The sequence below is a fragment of the Canis lupus genome, chromosome 7 (genome assembly GCF_048164855.1).
Source record: "Canis lupus baileyi chromosome 7, mCanLup2.hap1, whole genome shotgun sequence".
Classification (NCBI taxonomy): Eukaryota; Metazoa; Chordata; class Mammalia; order Carnivora; family Canidae; genus Canis; species Canis lupus.
In genome coordinates, this window is record NC_132844.1 from 223,304 (window position 1) to 247,763 (window position 24,460).

The 24,460-nt window shown below is 66.0% G+C and overlaps 1 protein-coding gene across 1 annotated transcript; it reads left to right on the forward strand.

Moving 5' to 3' along the window:
- The first annotated feature begins 5,989 nt into the window (after positions 1-5,989).
- DLL1 (delta like canonical Notch ligand 1) lies at positions 5,990-13,901 on the forward strand. Its single transcript, XM_072831663.1, has 11 exons — positions 5,990-6,407; positions 6,558-6,854; positions 7,537-7,597; positions 7,841-8,098; positions 9,904-9,964; positions 10,492-10,622; positions 10,742-10,911; positions 11,020-11,236; positions 12,113-12,926; positions 13,020-13,137; positions 13,223-13,901. The coding sequence occupies exons 1-11, from the start codon at positions 6,357-6,359 to the stop codon at positions 13,226-13,228; spliced, it is 2,184 nt and encodes a 727-aa protein (XP_072687764.1). The 5' UTR covers positions 5,990-6,356; the 3' UTR covers positions 13,229-13,901.
- The last annotated feature ends 10,559 nt before the right edge of the window (positions 13,902-24,460 follow it).

Genomic DNA, 24,460 nt, shown 5'->3' on the forward strand with positions numbered 1-24,460 from the left:
AGGATGGAACATATGCGGCCTGTCACCGCAGGTGCCCACATCTGTTCTTCCCCGGGCAGATGCTCACAGAAAAGGGGAGGTGGGAGGCCGGGGAAGGACAGCGGCCTCGAAGGCCTCGGCTGGCCCAGGGCTGCGCGGTCCGGCGGGGACTCCGTGGGGCGGGCGCGGCCGCGGTTCCGGGGGACTCGGTTTTGGGGGGGGGGAGCCCAAAGCCCCCGGCCCCGCCCCCGCCGGCGCGTGATCGACGGGCCGCCCCGGGCACGCGGCGACAGGTGCCCGAGACCTCCCCCGGCGGGGCGCGTCCTGGAGAGCAGTCCGGGGGGGCCGGCCGAGGGGCGCCCCTCGACGCCTCTTCTTCCCTCCTCATTGTCTGCGAAGCCCCGGGCCGCGGCGTGCAGGTGCGGGCGCTCGTGCAGGTGACGGAGCCGCCGGGTGCGAGGGCGCGCAGGGCCCCCCCCAGCCCCCGGCGCGTCCCCGCCGCCCACCTGGGCCCCGTGAGGTCCGGGCCCGCGCGCGCGCCGCCGCCGCCGCCGCCGCCTCCGGGAAGCCCTCGGGCGCTGCGCCCCGCCCGGTCCCCGCGCGCTCAGCGGCGGCCGAGCTCCGAGGGGCGGCTGGGGCGGGCGCGCGGCGGCGGAGCAGCTGCGCGGTCATCCGATCCCGGACAAAGGCGCGCCCGCCGGTGCCGCGCCAGGTAAACACGCGCTTTGTCATGGAGATGAGCGCGGGGCGGCCGAGCAGATGATCCGCGGGTCCGGGCGCGGCGGCCGCGGCCGGCCGGGGGAGGGGCGCGCGCGGGGGGTGGGGACCCGTCATCTGCGCCGGGGCCGCCAGCTGAGCACGCGACTCGCCCTTTCTCATGCAAATCAGCACATGCCTTTGCAACTCGCTGCAGACCTGCGGCCTCCGCCGCCGCCCCCGCCGCCGCCCCCGCCCCGGAGGTGGGGTGTCCCCCGGGCGCCGCACCCCGACAACCAGCCACGTGGGCCCGGGCAGCCCTCGCTTCCGCGCCCGGCCGCAGCCCCCGTTAGGACACAAAGGTCACGCGACACGCCGTGACCCTGCCCCGCGGGAAGGCCGGGCCCGTCCGGCGGGTGCGCTCTGGGCGGCGGGGCCTGCGCCTGCAGGGGAGGCCTCGGGAAGCTGCCAGAGCGCGCCCCCCGCGCCCCCCGCGCCCCGCGCCGGCCGGGGCCAGCTCCAGTGAGGGCGCCGCGGCCAAGGAGGTGGGAAGAGGCCGCGGGGGGCCTCCCGGGGTCGCTTCCCTGCGGCCACAGGCCAGCGCCCCGGCTCTGGGTGTGGGCTCTGCCCGCTTGCCCGCGGCGGGAGGCTGGCTCGGGTCACAGGTGTCTCCCCGCTAGACACCCACCATGGCTGCGTCAGGTCTCCAAGGTCTCCACCAGTCTGCAGAGCCGGGGCGGCCTGCGGGCGCCTCCGGGGTGCGGTCACCCAAGACGGGAACATCTGTGGGAGCCACCCCGGGCACAGAGGTTCCACCCGAGGGGCCTCGGGGACTCCCAGCCAGCTGCTCCAGCCCCCCCATCTTAGCCACTCCAGGATTCCAGAACTGCCCGGGGAGGTGCGGGCAGCCACTCGCACAGGGGCCCGGGGCCAGGGGCACAGTCAGCGGTGCCCTCATCGCCCTGCTGGGCACCGAGAATAAGCTTCCCAAGTGAGGCTTATGGAGCAGGGTGCTAGGTAGGATGTGCAGGTGGGGGCGTGGTACTGACTAGGCGCCCTGGTTTCGGCCTCCGCCCCTTGTTCTTCAGGTAACCTGGCATGTTTGATCAACACCAGATTTGCTGCCTGGAAGGTTTTTTTTTTTTATTTTTTATTTTGTTGTTCAGAACAAGGACCTTAATTCTTCTCAGCAATAAGGGAACCTCTCTGTTGGGTATACAGTATTCAGTGGGTCTAAGAAAACACAAACACCACTCCAGTCTCCAGACTTGTTTACACAGAAAACTGAACCCGTGGCTAGCTGGGAGTCTGGAGCCTATTCTGGGCATTGTGTTTTGCAATCTGCCCAGACCCTCCTCCCTCGACCCACCGCCACGGGCACACTCACACCTTGGGCACAGAACCTTTCTCTGGGCGAAAGGGGACTGAAACAGGCTTGGGTGACCGCAGTATTTGGTCACACCACCACTGAGGACTGGGGTGTTTAATTTTATAAACTGATGGCTGTGAGCTTTAACTCCCAAGTGGCCTAATGAAATGGCGGGGAAGATAGGCAGGGTCCCCAGTAAACAGCGCTCAGCTGTGGCTGTCGTGGCCCTGGTCCCAATCACACAACCTGAGCCTACCTGGGCCACTGGCGTTCTTCCTGCTACGAGCTGAGCGTGCCTGGCAAAAACAAACCACCACCACCAGGCGGCAAATCTCTCTGTCCTCTCCTGCGCCTGATGGATTGGGCACCTTCTAAGCCCTAATGAGCCTCACTTTGTACAGTAAATTTGCTGAGAAATCAAAAAGTATTTAAAAGAAAGTTTCCTCCTTTTTCCTAATGAGCAAGGTGAGGATTTATGGTGTGCAGGGAGGAGGGAATCTGGCTGCTAGGGCCAACGTGGAGGCAAGCCTTTTAACATACTCTAGCTTAAGCTCCCTCCTGCATTTAGGGGGTTCAGAGCGCTTGGTTGCGGGAGTATAGAGACATGCAGTTAGGGAGTGAAAAAACGCCATTTGGTTCGGAGCAGATGGCTGGCTAGGGGGCTGATGGCGTCTAAAGGCGTGTCATCCCCCTTCAGCCTGAATCCCTAAGGGCTCCCCTTGTCTTCCCAATCAATGAAAATTAAAGTGCAAAGAAAGGATGAATAGTTGGACCTCGAGTCTCGCCTTTGTTCATCTCAGCTACTGGTGTGCAGGAGTTAAACTACAACAGGCCCCCACAGAAACACAGAAGTTAAACAGTCTCCCGTTAGCTCAGCTTTGAAAGGGAGAGGGGGAGAGGGACCAGCGTGAGGTGGGGGAGAGGGAGAGAGGGAGAGAGGGAAGGAGGAGGAGGAGAGGAGGAGAAGATGAGGAGGAGGAGGAGGGAGGAGGAGGAGGAGGAGAGAGGAGGAAGAAGAAAAAAGAGGAAAGAACAGGAGGAGGAGGAAGGAGAAGAAAAGGGCTTTCTGCTTGATTTCCCCAATACAGAATCGCGTGGCATAAATTAAGTTGGAAAAGAATGAACGCTTTGGGCAGGATTCTGATGGATTTTACGATGCCTTTCAGTTCCGCTTTGCCGCTGTAATCGAGAAATCTGTGCCACGTCAATTTAACAAATACTTGATACTGAGGGGGGTTTGTTAAAGATTTGGGGCAAGTCTTTTTCCCCCAAGGTTTAAGCCCTTGCGCGTGGAACTTTTTATTTCCAGTTTTCTAAACAGGCATTCAAATGAGACTGTTTCACACTTCCATTTTCTAATTAAAAGGTTCCTGAAATTTCATTTCTTACTGAAATCTACTCTCGTCTCCGAGGCACAGAGGATTTAGAGCTCACATTCCTTTCTTCTTTTGTGGCTCCCCGGCTCCTGGCACCCTCTCACCTCCCCCCACCCCCTCTCTCCCCCCACCTCTCTCTCTCACTCACACACACACACACACACACACACACACCAGCTTCTATGCTGTAGAGAGCAAAGTTCTCAGAAATTAGCTTTCAGAGGAAACATGGATGTAGTGAAAAAAGGATGCTGACACTAGGTGGCAAGATTAAATTAGGATTCACGCTGCCCCGGCCCTGTGGGGATGCAGCCCGTCCTAAAGGGCGGCCACACTGGGATCGCCACCGTCCCGGGGGTGCAGTATCTTTGAAGTCTCCATTTGTTCTCAGCCAAGCAGTAGGGGTTCTGGTGGAGTCCGAGCCTGCCTTTCTCACCTCACCCTTACATGCGAGCTACTTCCCACCAATCCCTTGCTTCCCTACGAGGCAGGCGGCGGTGGAAAACCTAACGTGCACAGATCTGTCAGCCCGGAAACTTTACAGGTATTTGAAAGCCCAAGAAGCAAGGTTCTTGCCGCCTAACAGCCAGAGGGACGGCCACGGTTGACCGCACCAAGCGGTTTTTAGATTGCTGTCCACACTTGGTAGTCTCCCTCTTCCGGGCATCGCTCCATAGATACCCTGACCTCCACACCCGCCGCAGTGCAAGTCACATCTGCCGGGACAGTGCGGTGCCCACCAAGGAGGTGGCCGTGGCACACCTGCAGCGAGGCCACTGTGGCCAGGCACCTGCGGCCGTGCCCCAAGCAGCCACACTGACTCCAACATTCACACCTCCCAGCAGAATGGAGCTGCTGCCCTAGGTGCCGCGGAGGCTGAGCAGGAGCACCCGGGCAGGGACGAGACCGTGGAGTGTGCCCGGCACAGGCACAGGCACAGGCACCGAGCGGGATGCCGGAGTAGGGCTCTGCGCCCCACCTCACTCCTGCGCGGAGCTCGGAAGCATGAGAGCAATTTGGATAACTCATTGTGTGATACGTGTGTCCTCGGCCCTCCCAATAAACTCATTTCCCTTTAAAAAAATGAAAACAAAAGTTCTAGTGTCTGACGGACGTGTAAAAACCTAATAAGGTGATGGTTGTGTAAAGATTTCGGGCCGGGGGGGCCGGGCCGGAGGGCCTTTGGAACATGTGCCGGACATTGTTGCAGAGGCCGCGGCGCGCGCGGAGGGGAGCTCTTTCTCTCGGCATTGTGCGGGGAGCAGGTGCGGTCTGCATTACCATACAGCTGAGCGCACAAAGAGCCACTGATTCAGGCCTGCACAATAACAGAGTGCCTTAATGACAGCCACGCGAGCGACACACACCAAACTCACTTTTTACCCGGCGGAGGGGGGAATGCCCAGGAGACAGGGCTGGGCGCCCGGGAGAGGTGGCGGTGGCCCAGACCTGCTCCGGGAAGGGCGCGCGCGCGGGGTGGGGCGGGCGGCCCGGGTTGGGGCGCCAGGGTCTCCCCGCCGGCGGTGGGGGGCGCCCCCCAGGCCCCGCCCGCGCCCCGCGGCCTCCGGCCGGCGCAGGGACACGCGGGCGCGCGGACGCGGGGGTCCCGGGGGCGCCGCGCCCCTCCCCGGCCGGCCCCGCCGCGGCTCTGCGCTCCCGGGCGCACGGGCGCCGGCCCCGGCCAGACCTCCCCAAACTTCCCGAAACTGCCGCGGCGCGCGCCCCCCGCCGCGCCCCCGCGGCACGGCCGCCCCGGAGAGGGCGCGACCCCGCGGCCCCCCGCCCCGGGACGCGGGCGCGCGGGGGGCCGGCGGGGACGGCGCGGCCCCGGACACGTCCCCGGGCCGCTCCCGGCGCGCGGCCCCCGGCGGGGCGGGAGGAGCGGCGCCGCCCCCGCGCGCCCCCGCGCGCCCCCGCGTGTCCCCGGCGCCTCGGCGAGCCTGCCCGGCGGCACGGCCAGGGCCCGGGCGGCGGCCCCCGCCTCGGGAGCGGAGCCGGTCCTCGCGGCGAGCGTTTCGCAGGAATGTAAATGAGCGCGTTTTGTGTGGTGCGGGGCGGGGGCGGGGGCGGGGGCGGGGCGGGGCGGGGGCGGGAGGGCCGGGCGCGGAGCGGTGGGGGCGGGGAGGAGGTTGCACATTTTACAGCTCACTGACCATTTGGCGATCCATTGAGAGGAGGGTTTGGAAAAGTGGCTCCTTTGTGACAGCGCTCGCCAGATTGGGGGGCTGCGCATTTGCATCTCATTAGCCATGCGGGCGGCCGGCGGGATATAAGGGCGGCCGGCGCCGGGAGCGCAGACCTCGGCGCGCACCCGCGGACGCGGCCGGCCCAGCGCGCACCGACGCGCCGCCGTGGCGCAGCGCCTCCCCGCCGCCCGCCGCCCGCCGCCCCGCGCTCGGACCCGCGCTCGGACCCCGCGCCGCGGGCGTGGATGGCACCGGCTGGGCTCCCCGGGAAGACGCGCGCGTCCGCGGGGGCGCAGGGGACCCGAGTGCGGGGCGCAGCCGGCGCCGCCGAGTGAGCCGGGCCGGGCCGCAGGGCGCGCTCCGCGGGGCCCCGGGGCCGCCGCCTCGCCCGCGGGACCTCCAGCCGCCGCTCGCCCCGGGCCGCAGGAAGCCTCGGCGGCGCGCCGGGAGTCACGCTGAACACCGGGACGCCTCCCCGCCCCGTGCTGTGTTTTTATTTTCGTTCAAAGAAGCTCGGGTCCAAACCAGGAAGCAGAGGACCCTCACCTACCGGCGGAGTGGAAGGAGGAGGAGGAAAACCGAAAGTTGCCGCGGCACCGCCCCCCGCCTCCTCGCCCGCGCATCCCGGAGAGCGCGTCCCCCGCGCTGGGCGGCTCCGACCCCGCAGCCTCCGCGGCACGGGAGCTCCCGGGGGTCCGCGCGCCCGGCCCCGGCCCGCCCGACCCAGCCCGCGCGGGGCGCACGGCCGCCATGGGTCGCTGCGCCCTCGCCCTGGCCGTGCTGTCGGCCCTGCTGTGCCAGGTGAGCGCGGGCGGGGGGCGCACGGGGCGGGGGGCGCACGGGGCGGGGGGCGCACGGGGCGGGGGGCGCACGGGGCGGGGGCGCGGCTGTCAGGCCCCCGCGCGCCCTCACGCGCCCTCACGCGCCCTCACGCGCCCCGCCCGCCCGCAGGCCTGCAGCTCCGGGGTGTTCGAGCTCAAGCTGCAGGAGTTCGTCAACAAGAAGGGGCTGCTGGGGAACCGCAACTGCTGCCGCGGGGGCGCGGGGCCGCCGCCGTGCGCCTGCAGGACCTTCTTCCGCGTGTGCCTCAAGCACTACCAGGCCAGCGTGTCCCCCGAGCCGCCCTGCACCTACGGCAGCGCCGTCACGCCCGTGCTGGGCGTCGACTCCTTCAGCCTGCCCGACGGCGCGGGCGCAGACCCCGCCTTCACCAACCCCATCCGCTTCCCCTTCGGCTTCACCTGGCCGGTGAGCGCCGCACCTGCGGCACCTGCGGCCCGGGCGGGGGGGAGGAGCCCCTCCGGGACAGCTCCCGGTCCCTGCCCCCCGCGCCTCACCGGGTGTAGCCCCGACCCCTGGGTGTAGCCCCCCCCCGCGTGTAGGCCCTGGCCCCCTGGGTGTAGCCTCCCCCCCCCGCCCCCCCTGCGTGTAGCGACCCGGCACCCTGGGTATAGCCCCCAGCCCCCTGGATGTAGCGACCACAGCACCCTGGGTGTAGCCCCAGCCCCTGTGTGTAGCCCCCGGCCCCCTGGGTGTAGCCATGGGTGTAGCCCCCTGGATGTAGCCCATGGCCCCTGGGTATCACCCTCCAGCCCCCTGGGTGTAGCCCCCCGGCCCACCCCAGACTGATGACAACCCCCTAGCCACTGACTCCTGCACGACCTTCTGTCCTTTCCTTTCCTTTTCTTTCTGTTCTTTTCTTTCTTTCGACCTGATATCCTGTGCTAACAGGCTGAAAAAACAGTCAGGAAACCACTCTTTGAAAACCTTTTCCATTTCCTTAAGGAAAGTGAAAACAGGCCCTCGCCCGCCGCCCTGTGCACGCAGATCTGCAGGGAGGCCGTCACTCCCTTGGTCCTCCGTCCCCAGTGGCTCATTTTAGGTTTTTAACATTTCTGCTTACTCCTGTGTCTCCTCCTCTTTCTTCCAGGGCACCTTTTCTCTGATCATTGAAGCTCTCCACACAGATTCTCCCGATGACCTCACAACAGGTAAAAACAAACCCCAAACTCCCAAACCGAGTAAAACGCATTCCTGTTGGTACATATTTGATTTCGTAAGTCCCCCAGAAACGAGCTCCGACGCCTTTCACTCTGCAAACTCGCGCGTGAGGCTCAGGATGGAGGCTCTTTGGCCTCCTCCCCTCGTATGACGCATCGGTTCCAGCCCCCCACCTCGCGCCCCAGGCCTCTGGGTTCTTGCTCAGGACCCACGGGAGCATCCTCTTCCCACAGAAAACCCAGAAAGACTCATCAGCCGCCTGGCCACGCAGAGGCACCTGACCGTGGGTGAGGAGTGGTCTCAGGACCTGCACAGCAGCGGCCGAACCGACCTCAAGTATTCCTACCGCTTCGTGTGTGATGAGCATTACTACGGGGAGGGCTGCTCCGTCTTCTGTCGCCCCCGAGACGACGCCTTTGGCCACTTCACCTGCGGGGAGAGAGGGGAGAAGGTCTGCAACCCTGGCTGGAAAGGCCAGTATTGCACTGAACGTGAGTTCTGCTTCCCCCTCGATCGATCCGTCGTCCAGGCCAGAGCTCCCAGGGCCTGGGGGCGTGCTCTGAGCCGGTGGCATCCTGGGGCTCGAGCACCGGGGTGAAGCCCTGGTGGGGAGACTGAGGCCAGAGAGCTGGAGAAACTTGCCAGGACCTCACAGCTAGCCGGTGGCAGGGCTGGGGTCAATGCAGACGTTGTAACTTCCGCTATGGGAAGCTGCCTTTCTTAATCAGGGAGGATTTGGGAGACAGGGCCAGGGGTCAGGAAGTGAGCCTGAGGGAGAGGGAGGGGAGGAAGGAAGGGAGGATCACAGGGAAGAGTGTGGGGGGGTGGCCATGCTTTCAACCGGTTCTTGCTGTCAAGTGTCTCATTGGAAAAGAGCTTCAGTTTTCTCTGTGGGGTTGGGGTGCTTGGCCTGTTTGCAGAGCGAGGCGTTTGCACACGTTCTGCGTGCTGCACACACAACGTTAAGGGCACATTCGGTCGTGGGGCCTGTGGACAGGAGAGACTGTGTCTGCAAGGGCTGTGTGGGGAGGTGCTCGCGCAGCGCCTCGCCTGGGGCAGAAATGCCTTCACAAGAACCGAGTAGGCCCGCCTGCCCCTGCTTCGGGGGGCTCCAGGCAGGCCCGGTGGCTGCGGGGGTTGCAGGAAGCCAGGCTGTAGGCAGCGGGAGGCCCGTGAGGTCTCCACCGGGTCCTGGGCCTGGTTCTGGTTTGCAGGCCTCTTTCACCCAGGTGTCGGGTTTCCCTGTTGCCAGGGGTGGAGCGGTCCGGAGCTCCCCGGAAACCTCCAGCTTGTTCCCTGCCCTGCCCTGGGGCAGGTGAACCTCCAGGCCCTCTGCGGAGGCCCCTCTTGGCCTGGGGGCGCGGTGCCTCGGTGTGGATGGCGCCTGGGGCCAGGCGGGTCCTCACAGCCAGCCTCATTGTTTTGAGCCCCGCCTGGGCCTGAGCTGGCTCGGGGTCGGACGGACTTGCGAGCAGCTCGCTGCTGAGTTCCCTAACCCGGGAAGGAAGCCGGCCCTCCCTCCCCGCGCCCCGACCTGCGGCCTTGCAGCCTTGCAGCCCCGCTTCCCTCCTTCCTGGGCTTCGCCGCGGGGTAGCCATAAACTTAAACTTTTTTCTTCTTATTCAAACACTGGAGTCTCTCCCCGCCCCCAGCTAGCGCGTGCCGTCGATTAGATCTCTCCGGGGATAGGCGGCAGGAACGCACGCCGACTCCCATTGGTGGAAGGGCGCGCGCACTCGCGTGTGTGTGTGTGTGTGTGTGTGTGTGTGTGTGTCTGCGTGCGCGCGCGTGTGCGTGCATGTGTGTGTGTGTACACGCCGGGTGGGGGGCGAGGGGCGGGGGAGGCGGTATTGTTGCACTGGGGCAGCTGCCGGGGGAGCAGAGACAATAGAGCAGCTGTCTTGCCCTGGTACTCTGCATACCAGCTGTCCACCCTTATCTACACACACACTTTCTGGGTATTAAGAGGTGGAGCTTTGTGCATAGAATTGGGAAGTGGGGGAGGAGGAGGGGGAAGGACTTCTGACCCTCTCAGAAGAAAAGGGGATGGGGTGGGGGTGGGGGCTTCCGTGCTCTTTTGTCCTGGAGCCACTGTGTTAAGCAGAATGCTCGTCCCGGGGCCGCGTGAGGTCCGCAGCCGCTGGGCAGGAGCTCAGGCTCCCCCGGACGGAGACGCCCTCAGGCGGGCCTGCCCGTGGAGCTGCGCGGCTTCCGTCCCCAGCGCGTGTGGCCGCGGCCCCCGCCGTTGGGGAGGCACGGGGTGGGGCGTGACACGGTGTGTCCTCTCTCCTTGCAGCAATCTGCCTGCCGGGGTGCGACGAGCAGCACGGGTTTTGTGACAAGCCAGGGGAGTGCAAGTAAGTTTGCAGAAGTGCCTGTTTCCTCTGCTGGTCGTCCTTTCCCGCTGGTCTACCTGTAAAGTGGCTCTAGGTGATTGTTCGAAACACCCTGGTGCGGTGACGGACCGAGGGGCCGGAGGTGGCCTGCGGGTGGTTCTCCTCCTCGGTAAACACCGAGGAACGGTAGCATCCCGGGCTGTCAGGCATCCGAGCTCCTCCGCGGTCACGGGAACGTAGAGACAGCAGTTTGCAAGGAGGTGACATAGGGAGTGAGTCCAGTCCAGCGACTCTGCGGCTCCTCGGCCTGTTAGGACCACCGGGGAGTCTGGAAATGCTGTCCCGGCAGCCCTCGTAGCAGAGGGCAGGCCTGAGGCTCGGGTGGTTGCAGAGCCCCCGCGGAGAGTCCCGTGGTTCCCCCCCCCCCCCGGCCCCCCGAGAGCCAGCGGTGCTGATGCTGCGGGAAGGCGGCGTTTCCAGGGTGGCTGCTGTGTGACCGTGAGCCCGGGGACGCCGGCGCCCACCTGACCGTCCTGCTGTCCTCCTAGGTGCAGGGTGGGTTGGCAGAGCCGGTACTGTGACCAGTGTATCCGCTACCCCGGCTGTCTCCACGGCACCTGCCAGCAGCCCTGGCAGTGCAACTGTCAGGAGGGCTGGGGGGGCCTCTTCTGCAACCAGGGTGAGCCCCCATCGCCTTCCAGAGCCCCGGGCTTCCCTGGCTCTCCTGTGGGGAAGGTGCGGGCTCTCTGAGCCTGACCCGGGCCTCCCCGGGCCCCCTCCTGTCTCTGCCCCTCGCAGACCTGAACTACTGCACCCACCACAGGCCCTGCAGGAATGGGGCCACCTGTACCAACACCGGGCAGGGAAGCTACACCTGCTCCTGCCGGCCCGGGTACTCGGGGGCCAACTGCGAGACGGAGATCGACGAGTGTGGCACCAGCCCCTGCAGGAACGGAGGCAGCTGCACGGTGAGTCCGGCCGCGGCGGGTGCTCCCTCGAGCGGGGCCGTGCGTTGGGCCGGAGCGCGCGGGGTCCTCGGGGCGGCGTGTGACAGCTCTGTCTCCTCCGCGACACAGGATCTGGAGAACGGCTACTCTTGCACCTGCCCACCCGGCTTCTACGGCCGAATCTGCGAGCTAAGCGCCATGGCATGTGCGGACGGCCCCTGCTTCAACGGGGGACGGTGCTCGGACAACCCCGAGGGAGGGTACACCTGCCGCTGCCCTGTGGGCTTCTCCGGCTTTAACTGTGAGAAGAAGGTGGATTCCTGCCGGTCTTCACCCTGTTCTAATGGTAGGAGGGCAGCCCCAGCCGCTCTGAGACTTTGTCAAGCGGTCAACACTGATGATAACGCATTAGAAAGCACGTGCGTTTAATTTCAAAGCAAGCGCATCATTTTGCAAGCTACCCTCCGTTATGGAGCCTTTCAACTAAGCAGTCAGAAACTCTCCACAGTTACCTTGAGTCTGGAAATGCTCAGGGAGCAAGGAAGGCAGGCAGGAGTGTGGATTCTCACGTTCTGCGGGGAAAGCCTGAGGCCGAGAGGTGAGATGACTTGTCAAGGTCATGCAGCACCTCGGGTGCCTGAGTCGGGCCCGTGGCAGCCCGGCCGCTGGTTGCGGAGGGAAGCCCGGCTCGCCGCTCGCTCAGCAAAGCCGCGTCTGCGTGCGGAGCCGGCCCGGGCGGGTGGGGGCGGAGGGCGGGCGGGCCTGGCGGGCGGCCGGGGCGCGGGCACGTCGCTGTCGCCCTGCCCTCCACGCGTGCGGCCGGGGGCGGCCCCCCGGGGCTTCTGTGCGCGGAGCCCAGGAACCTGGGCGGTTGGCTTCTAGAGGCAGAGTAGCTGGGGGGTTAGCGACTGGGCTCTGGAAGGGCGAGGCCTGTCCCACGCCGCCGCCCGCCGTGGCTCTCCGTGGCCGAGCCCGCTCTTGTCACTGACCGTGGAGCCGCTGTCCGCCTCAGGCTCCACTGCCTCACCTGCACACGGGGGCCTGGTGGGTGTTGTGGAGGTGGGTGCAGCCACGCAGCCGAGGCATCGGCCCGCTGCCCGAGGACGCCGGCTGGCTCGGGGTTCGCCAAGCGGGACCAGACCCTCCCGCCGCCTCGCGCCTCCGGGCTGGGACATGGGGGCACACGCACGGCAGACCCTTCAGCCTGTGTCCTGTGTTCCAGGTGCCCAGTGCGTGGCCCTCGGTGACGCTTACCTGTGCCGCTGCCCGGCCGGCTTCTCGGGGAGGCAGTGCGAGGACAACGTGGACGACTGCGCCTCCTCCCCGTGTGCCAACGGGGGCACCTGCCGCGACGGCGTGAATGAGTACTCCTGCACCTGCCCCCCGGGCTACACGGGCAGGAACTGCAGCGCCCCGGTCAGCCGGTGTGAGCACGCGCCCTGCCACAACGGGGCCACCTGCCACGAGAGGGACCGGCGCTACCTGTGCGAGTGCGCCCGGGGCTACGGGGGCCCCAACTGCCAGTTCCTGCTGCCCGAGCCGCCGCCGGGCCCGGTGGTGGTGGATCTCACCGAGAAGTTTGTGGAGGGCCAGGCCGGGCCCTTCCCCTGGGTGGCCGTCTGCGCGGGCGTGGTGCTCGTCCTCATGCTGCTGCTGGGCTGCGCCGCCGTCGTGGTCTGCGTGCGGCTCAGGCTGCAGAAGGACCGGCCCCCGGCCGAGGCGTGCCGTGGGGAGACGGAGACCATGAACAACCTGGCCAACTGCCAGCGCGAGAAGGACATCTCGGTCAGCGTCATCGGGGCCACGCAGATCAAGAACACCAACAAGAAGGTGGACTTCCACGGGGACCACGGGGCCGACAAGAACGGCCTCAAGGCCCGCTACCCCGCAGTGGACTATAACCTGGTGCAGGACCTCAAGGGCGACGCCGCTGCTGCCGCCGCCGCCCCCGCCAGGGACGCTCACAGCAAGCCTGACACCAAGTGCCAGCCCCAGGGCCCCGCCGGGGAGGAGAAGAGCGCCCCGCCGCTCAGGGGGTGCGTGCCGGGGCCGGGAGGGGTGCTGCGGGCGGGCAGCCGGGCCCCGTGCGGAGCTGGTTTCACCCGCTCTCTCTCGTGCTTCCCTTGTAGCGGAGACGCCTCCGATAGGAAAAGGCCAGACTCGGTGTATTCCACTTCGAAAGACACCAAGTACCAGTCGGTGTACGTCATATCGGAGGAGAAAGACGAGTGTGTCATAGCCACTGAGGTCGGTGCGGCGGGTCTCGGGCCTGGGCGCGGGTGGGACCTGCGGGGCCGCGGGACTAACCTCCTCTGTCTTGTGGGCCCTGCAGGTGTGAAATGGAAGTGATATGGCAAAAATCCCGTTTCTCTTAAAAATAAATAAAATTCCAAGGATATATGCCCCAGTGGATGCTGCTTGAAAGAGGAAGGGAGACCCACGGACTGCTGCTGAGAACCGACTGGACGGAGCGGGTTCTCCCCGGAGGTCGGCCGGGGGCGCGGGCTCAGCTCGGCGGCGTCCGGGGGGCCTGTTGCACTGCCTTCTGGGACGTTCCATTGCACTATGGACAGTTGCTTTTTAAAAAAATATATATTTAAATGAATGGACTTAATTACTACATAAGAAGCATGCACTGCCTGAAGTGTATATTTTGGATTCTTATGAGCCAGTCTTTTCTTGAATTAGAATCACAAACACTGCCTTTATCGTCCTTTTTGATACTAAAATGTGTTTTTTCTAGGTGGAAAAAAAATGTGTGTTATTTTTTGGACTTGTAAAAATATTTTTCATGATATCTGTAAAGCTTGAGTATTTTGTGATGTTCATTTTTTATAATTTAAATTTTGGTAAATATGTACAAAGGCACTTCGGGTCTATGTGACTATATTTTTTTGTATATAAATGTATTTATGGAATATTGTGCAAATGTTATTTGAGTTTTTTACTGTTTTGTTAATGAAGAAAATCCTTTTTAAAATATTTTTCCAAAATAAATATTATGAATGACAGTGAGAGGTGTATTTACTCCGCGCTCCCTGGAGCAGACCCGAGCTCGCTCCCCGAGGACAGAAATGGCCTCTGTCTATTTTTAACATCTTTGCCCGGTTTCCCGGGTGGATGGGAAGCAGCTCTGCTGGCTCCCCTGCCGGCCCAGGAGCACGGGCTGGGTCCTCGCCGGGGAGCCCACGGGGGCCAGGGTGGCCGTCCCAGGCTCCCTGGGCTATCGCAGGGCATGTAGCTCAGCGTGGGTGGGGGGCCCGGGGGCCTCAGAGCCGGCCACCTCCTTTCTGGGCCTTATTTTTTTTAAAGGACTGGAGCAAAGCCTCATTTGGGATCGAGCACCCCGGAGGCCCTTTGCATCACCTGGCAGCGCCCTTCGTCTTAGCGCAGCACTACTCATCCGCTTGTTTGCAGGCTACGTCCCATCAGCTCGGAAGAGTCCGTCGCCTTCGGACTCAACAGTTGTGGGGGACAGAGAGCGGGACGATGGCAGCTGGTTCCCAAGGGCCGAGTACCAGGACGAGTGCAAGGATGGGCGGCGGGTCCCTCTGCAGCTACGGGCACGGACAGAGCAGGCCGTGGCTCGGGGTCTGCAAGGCCGGGGGCAGCGTCCCCCCTCCCCGCCCCGGGGCAGCCTGGCTCCAGGGCCCTGTTCCCTCCTTCATGGTCGGAAACTCCACTGCTTACTGGGGCGGGTCTCGGAGGCTTAATAGACGCCCCCACTGGTGCGGCTCCCAAGGCCCGGTGCCCACGGCCGCTCCCGGAGACAAGTCCAAGGGGGGCCGGGGCCCAGGTGCCCGGGGGAGACCCACGCTGACCCGCCCCTGCCTTGTCCCACAGAGCTTGCTGCCCAGACCGAAGCTGTGGGGCCTTCCGGGCAGGGGAGGAAGGCCCGCGAGCGACCCTGTCCACACCCCCATGCCGACTGGTACGGTGCGGGGACCCCCGCCTGGTACTTCTGGATCCTGCACGACCCCGTCCTTCCTGACCCCTTGGGCCCCCGACAGGCCAGGGCCCCCGTGGAGGGATTTCTCCGCAGCAGGGCCAGCGTGTGACGGGCCCACCCAGCCTCTGAACCTCCGGGCACAGCACCCACCCCCCGGCCCCCGCCAGCTCCCGGGCAGAGCCGCGTGCTGCTCTCTACACTCAGGACCTGGAGCGCGGAGGCCTGTGGCCGTCTACACTGGCCGGGCGGGCTCACTGGCTCCCCCGTACCCTCCGGGCAGCTCAGGGAAGCTCCCCCGAACCAGGGTGACAGGAGGGGGCGGGGTTCTGAGCGATGGCTCCCTGGGCCCTGTGGCTCTCACACAGGTGACCCCAACGGCTCGTCGCCCCGACGCTCACAGCACACGGGGGGCGAGGCGGTCGTCGGTGTCGCCCGTGGTCGGGAACCAGGGTGGCGCCGGAGCAGAGAGCGCGGCCGTGGGCGTGGGGGGTCTGCGAGCCTGGCGGGGGCACCCTTCGTCTGCGAGGGTGGGCATCAGAGTGACGGGTGCAGGCCCCGACCCCGAGGAGGAGGAGGCCAGACCCTCCCGGTGCCAACGCGCAGGAGCGACCACCCGTGACCATCCTCAGCGCTTCTGCGAGTCCACACCCAGGCCCACACCAGAGCCCGAGCGGGGAGCCTCACCGAGTCCCTGGGACACTGGAGGGTGGGGCCCGGGCACCCTCCTCGCCGGAGGCCACGCTGCACAGGCCTCCCCAGGACCGGGAAGCACGAGTCCCGCGGGGAGGGCAGCCCTCATTGTTCTGCGAGCCCTCCTGCCCCTTCCTTCCTGTTCACGCCGGGCACTTGCAGACCCAGGCCGAGGCGCCGGCTCCGTCCCCACACGGCTGCCGGGACCTGTGTCCCGATCTGCTGCAGGTGACGCCAGCCCTGAGCGCTCGGGTGTCAGCAAGTGTCAAATTAGAGGCTTTCTTGTTAGAGATTTCATTCATTTATTGAGAGAGAGAGAGAGAACGAGCAGGGGGCGGGGCGGAGGGAGGAGCAGGCCCCCCTGAACCCAGAGCCCGACCTAGGACCCGGAATCACGACCTGGGCTGAACCGACGGTGCCCCCAGGCGCCCCATAAACATCAGATTAAGACGTGAGTCTCAGAAGGGACTGGGAGCCTCACCCAGCAGAGCCCTGGGGCCCCACAGCCTCCAGCTCAAGGTCTCCAGCCTGCGGTGTAGACATTTCACCTGCCGCCCGCCGGCCAGCGCTCCCGAAGTCAGGAGGAAGGAGGCCGAGGTGCTCTGGGCTGACGCTGGCGGCCCCGGAGGAGCAGGCCTCGGTGTGCACAGCCCTGAGCCCGCAGGACGGAGAGGGGCAGGGGCACCCGCGGAGCAGGATGGGGCCGGGGGCTGCGGGGATGCCCAGGGCACACGGCGGGCAGGTCCCGTGAGCCCGTCTGCTTCCTACGGGGCTCGGGCTGCCAGGACCCTGCCCGCGACAGGAGGGGCCTGTGTCCTGAGTCGGGGCGGCCGGGGGTTTCCCAGACACCCTGGGGGCCCCCGCCCGGGGGACCCGCTGCTCCTGGTCCAAGGACCTGAACGTTTGCGGCTCAGACCGACCTGCCAACAACGAACTCCCCGACGTGCGCCAGGCGGAGTCCCGGCTGCAGGAGGCCCGCTGTGTCCCGCTCCCCCCGCCCGCGTTTGACCCACTTGGAGTGTTTCCGCACGTGGCCGTGTGGATGCTGTGCTCCCAGACGCCCGCACGGGAATCACCGATCGTGTCTCGTTTTCCTCCCTTACGGCTGATGCTTAGAAGTGGAACCGTATCCCCCACGGAACAAGCTTGTAAGGCCGCGTATCGTCTATTTATAAATTCCCACTGGAAGAATGTGTGATCCCAGCAGCTGCTCTTCGGAAACAACACGCATTGGGGTTTTAGAAGCCCTCGACCGACATGATGCCCCGTGCGGGCGGGTTATCTCCGTCTTGGGTTGGTAAGACGGTGCCCTGTAGGCTCACAGCTGGGCCCGCGAGGAGAGCCCGTGCCCCAGCCCGTCCCTTCTCGCGCCCGGCCGCCGGGTGGGCTGGCGTCAGCAGCCGCACGGTCCACAAGCTCCCGACGGACGTGTCCTCACCACGGCCGAGCTTCGGCTCTGCTCTCGCCGCCGCTGCTGCTGCTGCTCAGAACCTCGTGGGTGGGCCAAGGGCCTCCCCCGGGGACAGGGCTGTCGGCCCCGGGGCTCACTCAGGCTCGGTCGCTCTCAGTTCAGAGAGGCCGCCCCCAGGTGCCCACGGCCTCCCAGCATCCGCGCCCGGCTCCCCGGGGGCTGCACGGGGCCTCGCGCTGGGCGCCTCCTGCCCCCGCGCCACCTCTCGGATTCTCTCCTGCACGGGGGCCGCTCCATGGGATGCGCAGGGCTGGGGGGGTCCGGAGCACAGGTCTGAGCCGCGGAGGACAGAGGACGTGGCCCGTGGGGACTCTCCAGTGGGATCCAGGAGAGCCGCGTGTCCCCTGCTGCCCCCCGTGTCTGGGGGTGATGGGCGGGACCCTCTGGGGACACCTGGGGCAGCAGGTGCGGGTGGATCACCCGACGTCTGACCAACGGCAGCAACCGTGAGGGTCACGAGGACTGGCCTCCTCACCTGCTCCCCCCCGGCCGTCCTGGTTGTCAGAGGCGAACTCTGAGCAAGGACGTGCAGCTTCTGACGTGCGTACAAACCAGAAGTGCGTCCCGGTGACGACTCTGTTGCTTTTGTCCTCGAGGGGCCGCCTGGCCCTGGCGGCCAGCTCCCGCCCCCCGTCGAGGTGTCCATACACCTGCCTGCAGAGACCATCTGGCGCGGGGAGAGGTGTTCTCCCTGAATCCTTTTCACTTTAACTCAATTTACACCCGAGCACATGTGCTCACGGGTCCCGGGGGCACGGCTGGCGGCAGCTGTGCAAGTCCTGAACACCTGACCTGGGGCGCCGTGTTCACAGGCCGCGCGGCGGTGCGGCTGGTGCCCTTGCGTCCAGGCTTCCCGGGCTCCCCGCCAGTGGGCTGACAGGTCACGGCCTCACCTTTGCTCTGTGCTGCTCGGGGTCTGCTGGTGCCACAGGAAGCCCCGCGGCCGGCCACCCCGTGGGCCTGCACGGTGCCAAGCCCCGTCTCCTCCAGACGGAGGGCAGGGACCCGGCGGCGTGGGGTCTGGTGAGTGGAGGGCCGGGCCAGGGCTGGCAGAGGCCGGCGACCCGGTGATGGAGACTCCAGCAGGCGGCCAGGTAGGCCGGACAAGGCCCGCCGGCTCCCCACGTCCTCCTGAAGCCCAGCGGGGCTGCGGGGCACAGAGGTCACCCCCAAGGCTGCCCACAGCTCACATGCACCTGCGGGACCCGCCACACTGCTGGCCCCGGGGTGTGCGACACAGGGGGGAGGCCTCGCCCACGTCCTGAGCGCTTTGCCCCAGACTGAACGCCTGCACTCAGGCTGCGTCCCTCCGACACGAATGCGGGCAAGTGTGCGCGACCACCCAGCTCATTAGGAGACACTCTACAGCCTGGCGCCCGGGCGACTCCTCAGGTGCGCCTCTGACTCTTGGCGGCGGCTCGGGTCCTGCTCTCAGGCCTGGGATGAGCCCGTGGGGCTCCCCGCTCAGCGGGGCCTCGGCCTCTCCCTAGGTCCCCGCCCCATGCAGCTCGAGCTCGCTCCCTCGCTCTCTGAGACATAAAAAGATAAAAATAAATCAGAAGCTGAAGTCCACCTTATGGTTCCAATGGTCAGATGACACGACCCAATTAACCTGTTAGGACCGACGGCCTTCAGGTGTCGTGCTCCAGGCGCTCCACGAGGGGAAAAGCATCGTTACCGGGAGGGAGCGGGAGCAGGTGCTCTGCCCGCGAGCACTCGGGGTCCACAGCCCGGACCCCACCGTTGGCCTCTCCTGTTGCGCGGCATCGGGGGTGGGCCCCGCGGGGAGGGGGTCCCCAGAGCGGCCCCCGGGGCCCAGCCCAGCCCTTCTGCAGAGCCTCTGTACCTGCAGTCTTGCATCTCCGTGGAGACGGGATTCCCTTCCATCAAGGGGGACTGAGGGGTGTGCCTGCCGCGCGCCCTGCACCCCGTGCCCCGTCCCGATGGCTCTCCCCCTGCTGTCTGGGGGCTCTGTGTGCTGTCGCAGCCCTTCCGGAGTCGCCCGAAGCGCTCAGGCAGACGGAGGCGCCGCCCCGAGCCTGGGCAGGAGGAGGCTGCAGACCACGTCCTCCACGTCGAGTCCTCGAGTCTTGCTGGCCCAGGCAGGTGCATTCTGCAGGTGAGCTTCTGGGCCGGCACTAGGCCCTGACGCAGGAGCGGGGGAGTGAGCCGGAAGGTAAGGCCGGAGCTGTGGGGTCGCAGGGACGTTCCGGAGCTTCTCCGAGGCTCGGTCGGAAGGCAGGGGCCGCTGCCAGCCTCGGTTGCCGCCGCAGGCGTGCGCAGTGGGGCGCAACTTTTACGGGGCATCTCCCTGCGTGCACCAGGGCACCTCGGGCCGGGCCTCCTGGAGGTGGAGACCTTGCCCATGACCCAACCTCACGTGCAGGCCCGGCGGGTGCAGAGCTGCCTGGATGGACAGACCGCGGCGAGCCCCGGCCCGAGACCCCCGAGGCCCACCGAGCGCCCGGTGCGACTGCAGGCCCGCTCCGCCCTCCGCGGCGTCCGGCCCCGGGGACACGTGACCTCCCACACCTTCACCGGCTCACTTGCGTCTACTGCGGCGGTGAAGCTGCCAAATCAGCCGGAGACACATTCAGAGCAAGGTGGGTGGTGCGGCTTGTGCACGTCCCCGCCCGGGGGGCCCCCAGCAGCGAGGGGGACGCGGGGAGCCTCCGTGGCCCCGGGTCGGCCTCTGGACCAGGACAGTGGGGAGGGAAAGCTAGTCTGAGTCTCCTGATGGCTGCTCGGGGCGTCCGTCCCCTTCCCTGGCCGGACCCTGGGCCGCCCGGCGCCGTGTGGCCTCCGCGTGTCCCCGTCACCCCGAGCGCAGGGTCTTCACGTGGTGGCTGAGCCGATGTCGCCCGACAGAGGCCGTTCTTCCCGTACGCCGGGGTCCTCCGGAGAGTCCTCGTCCACCCTAACGGTGGGGCGAAGGGCGTCATGGGGCGGACGACAGACACTGCTGCGCTCCAGGACGTTACCTGCGGGTGACCGCCGGGTGGGGGTCCGGCTGACGGGGGGCCTCGTGGGGCCTTTGTCTCCAGCAACAGTTGGGGGTAGTCAACTGTGTGCTCCAGAACCCAGAGCGTTTCTGCAGGAAAAATGCTCAGTTCTTTCCAAAATGCCATGAGAACTTTAATGATGGGAATAAATAACAGGTGCTGGGAGCAGCTGCTACTGATTCATGAATCTTCTTCTTTTAAATGTTTTCTGTGGGGGAACCAAGGGCTTTCAGAAGCATTTTGCTCTGAAATATTCAAGGAATGTTTCCTGCTTTTTCTTATTACAGCAGCAGTTTCAGGATGTTTAAGCTGAATCATGAGGCCTGCGGCGGTGGGAAGTCAGGGAGGCATCGGTCGGAGGCCCTGACCTCGCGCAGTTGCTTTGAGTCGGCGTTCGGTTCCCCGCCGGCATCGCTTCCGGGGATGGAGCCTTCTCTTCCACAGACTGAGGCCAGCGGCCCCCGGGGAGCGGTCCTGGCGCCGGGCCTCGCGGCGGGCACCTGCCGCCCGGTGTGCGCGGGGGGACCGTCGTGGCCCACGTCCCAGAGCGTCCCGGGCCCACGCTGGCCTCAGGCTTGTGCCGGGGGATGAGCGGCGCCCACGTGAGCGGGGCCCTGGGGCGTCGTGCTGCCTGGACGTGAGCCGTGGGAAGGCTCGTGTCGCTGGGCGGGGACCTCATGACCCGAGGGCCCCATGGCCCCAGCAGCTCAGACTTGAGCTGCCCCGGCCCAGCCTGTGCCCTGGGTCCCGCCGGGTGGGCTCCGCACGAGCCCCGGGACTGACGTGACAAGCCTGTTTGCTTGGCGCCTCGCGCTCGGTCTCCACGGCAGGACCGCAGCAAGGACCCCACTTGGCGCTGCGAGGTCCCCTGGAGGCAACGCCCGGGTGGGGGCCGAAGGGTCCAGGGTGGCTCCCGTGGAGGGGGTCCCTGCCCCTTCCCTCCCGGCCAGGGGCCTTGGCAGCCTCCCCCCCCGCCGGAGCACAGCTTGGCCTCCGTGCTGCGTAGACCACAACTCCCGGCCGGTTTGACTTTGGACCCGAGCTCGTGAGAGTCGGTCCCTGGCAGCGAAAGGGAAGCTCCGGTTCCCTGGGGCTGGGCAGCTGTGAGGACCCCGTGTCGGGTGGGTCACACGGCCTTGGCTCTGGGGACTTGCTTGGGCCCTGACGTCCCCGCAGGGCAACCCCTCGGGTGGGGCGGGGGCACCTGTCCTGTGGCTCCGGGGCTCAGAGCCGCCAGCCCGGGGGTGGCCGGTGCCGCAGGCTCCTGCAGGGCGCGGTTTGCAGGTTCTTATCTTGGGTGCGGCTGCTTCCCTCAGAACTAAGTGGAAGTCCCTCTGCTGCTTGGGGACCGCATGGGGACGGCATGGGGACCGCATGGGGACGGCATGGAGGCGGCATGGGGACGGCATGGGGGTGGCATGGGGGTGGCATGGGGGCGGCATGGGTGTCCTAGAGCTGCCAAAACAAGTGACCTCAAACTGCGTGGGTCTGAACAACCGAAATGTGCTCTCCCCGCGCTGGGGCCGCTGACCCGAGAGGCCTGCCCTGCCGTGGGGGCTCTGAGGGCCCCTTGGCTCCCCCCAGCTCCGCCCGGCGGCCACGGTTCTGGGTGTCCCTGGGTCCTGGGTGTCCCACCATCTCCGCGGCCCCTTCTCACACGGTCTCTCTGGTCACCAGGACCCGGGTCGCGGGACACGGGGACTGTCCGGTCTCAATCATCTGCAAGGATCCTCCTTCCAAGCAGGGCCCGCCTGGATGTGGGGTTGGCAGGACACCTCCAGCCTCCCACGGGCGCGTGCCTTGCTCTCAGCCGCTGGACTCCGAGCCGCGCGGCTGCCGCTCGTTTCTCTGCGGCGGGTATTATCCGAGAACCCACTTGTCCCGAGTGCGCAGGGGGTGCAAGCGAGGTGGAAGCAGCGCGTCTGTAAAGGGGAGCCCGGCAGACACTCCAGGACCGTCGCGTGAGTGCATGTGGGAGAGAATGTTCTGGACGGGACGCCAGGGGCTGTAGGAGCTGCGGGAACCCCTGGAGGTTCCACAATGCAAGAGAATTAAATCATGTCAGCGCAAAAGGCCGAATGGACGCGCCACTGGTCCCCGTTTCCCGGGTGGTCTGCTGAGCGCCGGCTGGGAGCCGCGGCCCCGCTGCCCTCGCCCTGCCCCCCTCAGGACCGGGGCGGAAAGAAAGTTACTTTTCCTTTGGTCTAGAAAAGTCCATCCCACAGTTTCACCATCCCTTCCTGACAAATAGGATTTTAAATCCCTTTATCTGGAGACAAACAGAAAGTGTGTGTTTGTGGCGAATAATTTGAGCTGATATTCTTGCCAGCTGTTAAGGGACACATGCAAAAAAAAAAAAAAAGGCAGTGACATCTGGTCAGCATTGACGTTTTGTGACAAAAGTATTTTTTCCTGGGGGATGTTTTCCAAGAAACCACATCTCAGAGCCGCTGCGGCCCCCAGCCCCCAACCTTTGACCTCCTTGAAAAACAGAGAAAGCGACTGTATCGACCGAAGCAACCGTAGAGCACGCTGCAGGCCGGGCGACGGCCCAGGCGGGGATCGGGGGGTGGGGGGCGCACCCCGGCTTCTCGCCCCCACTGCCAGAGGCCAGGCCGGGCTGCGGACGCCCCTCCTCTGGGAGCCGGGCCGTGGGAGCGTCCCTCCTGCCCTCGCTGCCCAGAGGCCTCTCCCGGCGGCATCAGCCCGCTGTGGGTGCTCGTGCACCGGCTTCAGGCCCAGCCCCGGGTGGCGCTCGGGGACCCCGGGGAGGGCCCAGGGCACAGCCCAGCGCGAGTCCCGAGGTCCAGCCAGAGGAGCCGAGGCCAAGCCTGCTTCCCCGGGCTCCCCATGCACCCAGCTCCTTCGCCGGCCTCCGCTGCGGGTCCCTGCGGGGTCACCCCCGGATGTGCCGGTTGTACCTCTGGAGCTGCGGGGCCGGGGGGCTCTGTCCACGGCGGCCCCAGGACACCTCCTGCCGCTGCCCCGGGGTCCTTGCACGACACTCGCATGCCTGTTGGGTGGATGGTACCAGGCTCGGATGGAAACGTGTGCACAAAAGCTCTTTGCAGGGGTCAGCACGGGGCAGGAAAACTGCCGGCCGTCCCTGGGATCCCCAGAGTGCAGAGAAACACCAATCTCTGCACAAACTGCTTCCAAAGTCCTGATGCGGGGGGCGGGGGGGGGCCGTGATGGTTCAGGAGAACAGCCCCATGCACTTTGCTCAGAGGATGAGAACAGCCACGCTGCTCCGGTTTTGATGGTCCGGGGCGTCCTGGCTGGGGGGGGCCTCCCCGGGGGCCAGGTGGGCCTGTGACCCTCGTTCCCCCGGCGCCCCAGCTCCCACCCTGCGAAGCCCGCAGCAGCTCGTCCCCTCTGTCCACGGTGAAGCACGTTGTCTTCTCCTTTCAGGGGTGGGTCCCCCCACATCGTCCCCAGTCAGCCCCAAGGAGTACAGGTCGTCCCCTGGGCGTGGGATGGGGGTTGCACGATGTGGTTCAGGTGATGGGAAAACCCCAGTCCTTCCTCACGACGAGTTAAGGGGAGAGAATAGACTAGAAACCGGAGTTTCAGGGCAGGAGGAGCCGACCCGGCATGAGGGCGGAGGCCTGGGGACGTTAGTGACCGGCTGGGCCCAGAGGAGGCCGGGCTGCTCCGAGCCAGCACGCAGGGTTTATGACCGTCCACCCCTGAGTGTGCTTCGCTTTTAAAAGATTTATTTATTCTAGAGAGCGAGCGAGCGAGAGCGAGGGGGAGAGCGCGAGCACAGGGAGGGCAGAGGAAGAGCAGAGGCCCCGCCGAGCAGGGCGCCGCCCACAGACTCGATCCCAGGACCCGGATCAAGACGCAGACGCCCCTCTGCCTGGCCGCCCTGGTTTTTGACAGACACCGACGGGCTGCTGCGGGTCACCGTGCCGGGCGCCAGCCGAGCGCTTGGCACCTGAGTCCCTTGGTCCTCCAGCAGGTCCGCGAGGTTCAGGGCTTGAGGTGTGAACGTTGTCGGCCCAAAGCTCCTGGGGCGCCGGGTGGCTCCGGGGGCAGCCGTGGACCCTTCGCTCGGGTCCAGGCCACGATCCGGGGTCGTGAGGTCCGGCCCCGTGGGGCTCCCCGCTCACTCGCCCTGCCCTTCCCCCTGCTCACGGGTGCGCCCTCTCTAATGCAGACAAAACACATAAATAGAAGTTTATTTCTATTTTTTATGCCCCCCTCGCAGCCCATCCGTAGGAATGCCCCGTGTGTGCGGGGCCAGGACGGGGTCCCCCCTCCCGAGAAGCCGCGTGACCGTGGGGCCTCAGAGCCCCTGAGTGGCCGGCAGCGGGCAGGAGGCTCGGCGTGGGGGCCCGGCGGTCCCGCGGGCCTGGGGCTGCCTGGGTGGGCGCCGCCTGCGCACCTCGCGCTGAGGGAACCTGCTGGGAGCCCCTCGTCACGCAAGCCCCACGCTCTTCCTTCCTCGGCCCG

What these genes read in the sequence shown, in the direction of transcription:
- DLL1 (XM_072831663.1), top strand. Translation starts at nt 6,357, where the DNA reads ATGGGTCGCTGCGCCCTCGCCCTGGCCGTGCTGTCGGCCCTGCTGTGC. An exon ending in GACAAGCCAGGGGAGTGCAA is followed by an intron (nt 9,965 to 10,491) that starts GTAAGTTTGCAG and finishes CTGTCCTCCTAG; the next exon opens with GTGCAGGGTGGGTTGGCAGA. An exon ending in GGAACGGAGGCAGCTGCACG is followed by an intron (nt 10,912 to 11,019) that starts GTGAGTCCGGCC and finishes TCCGCGACACAG; the next exon opens with GATCTGGAGAACGGCTACTC.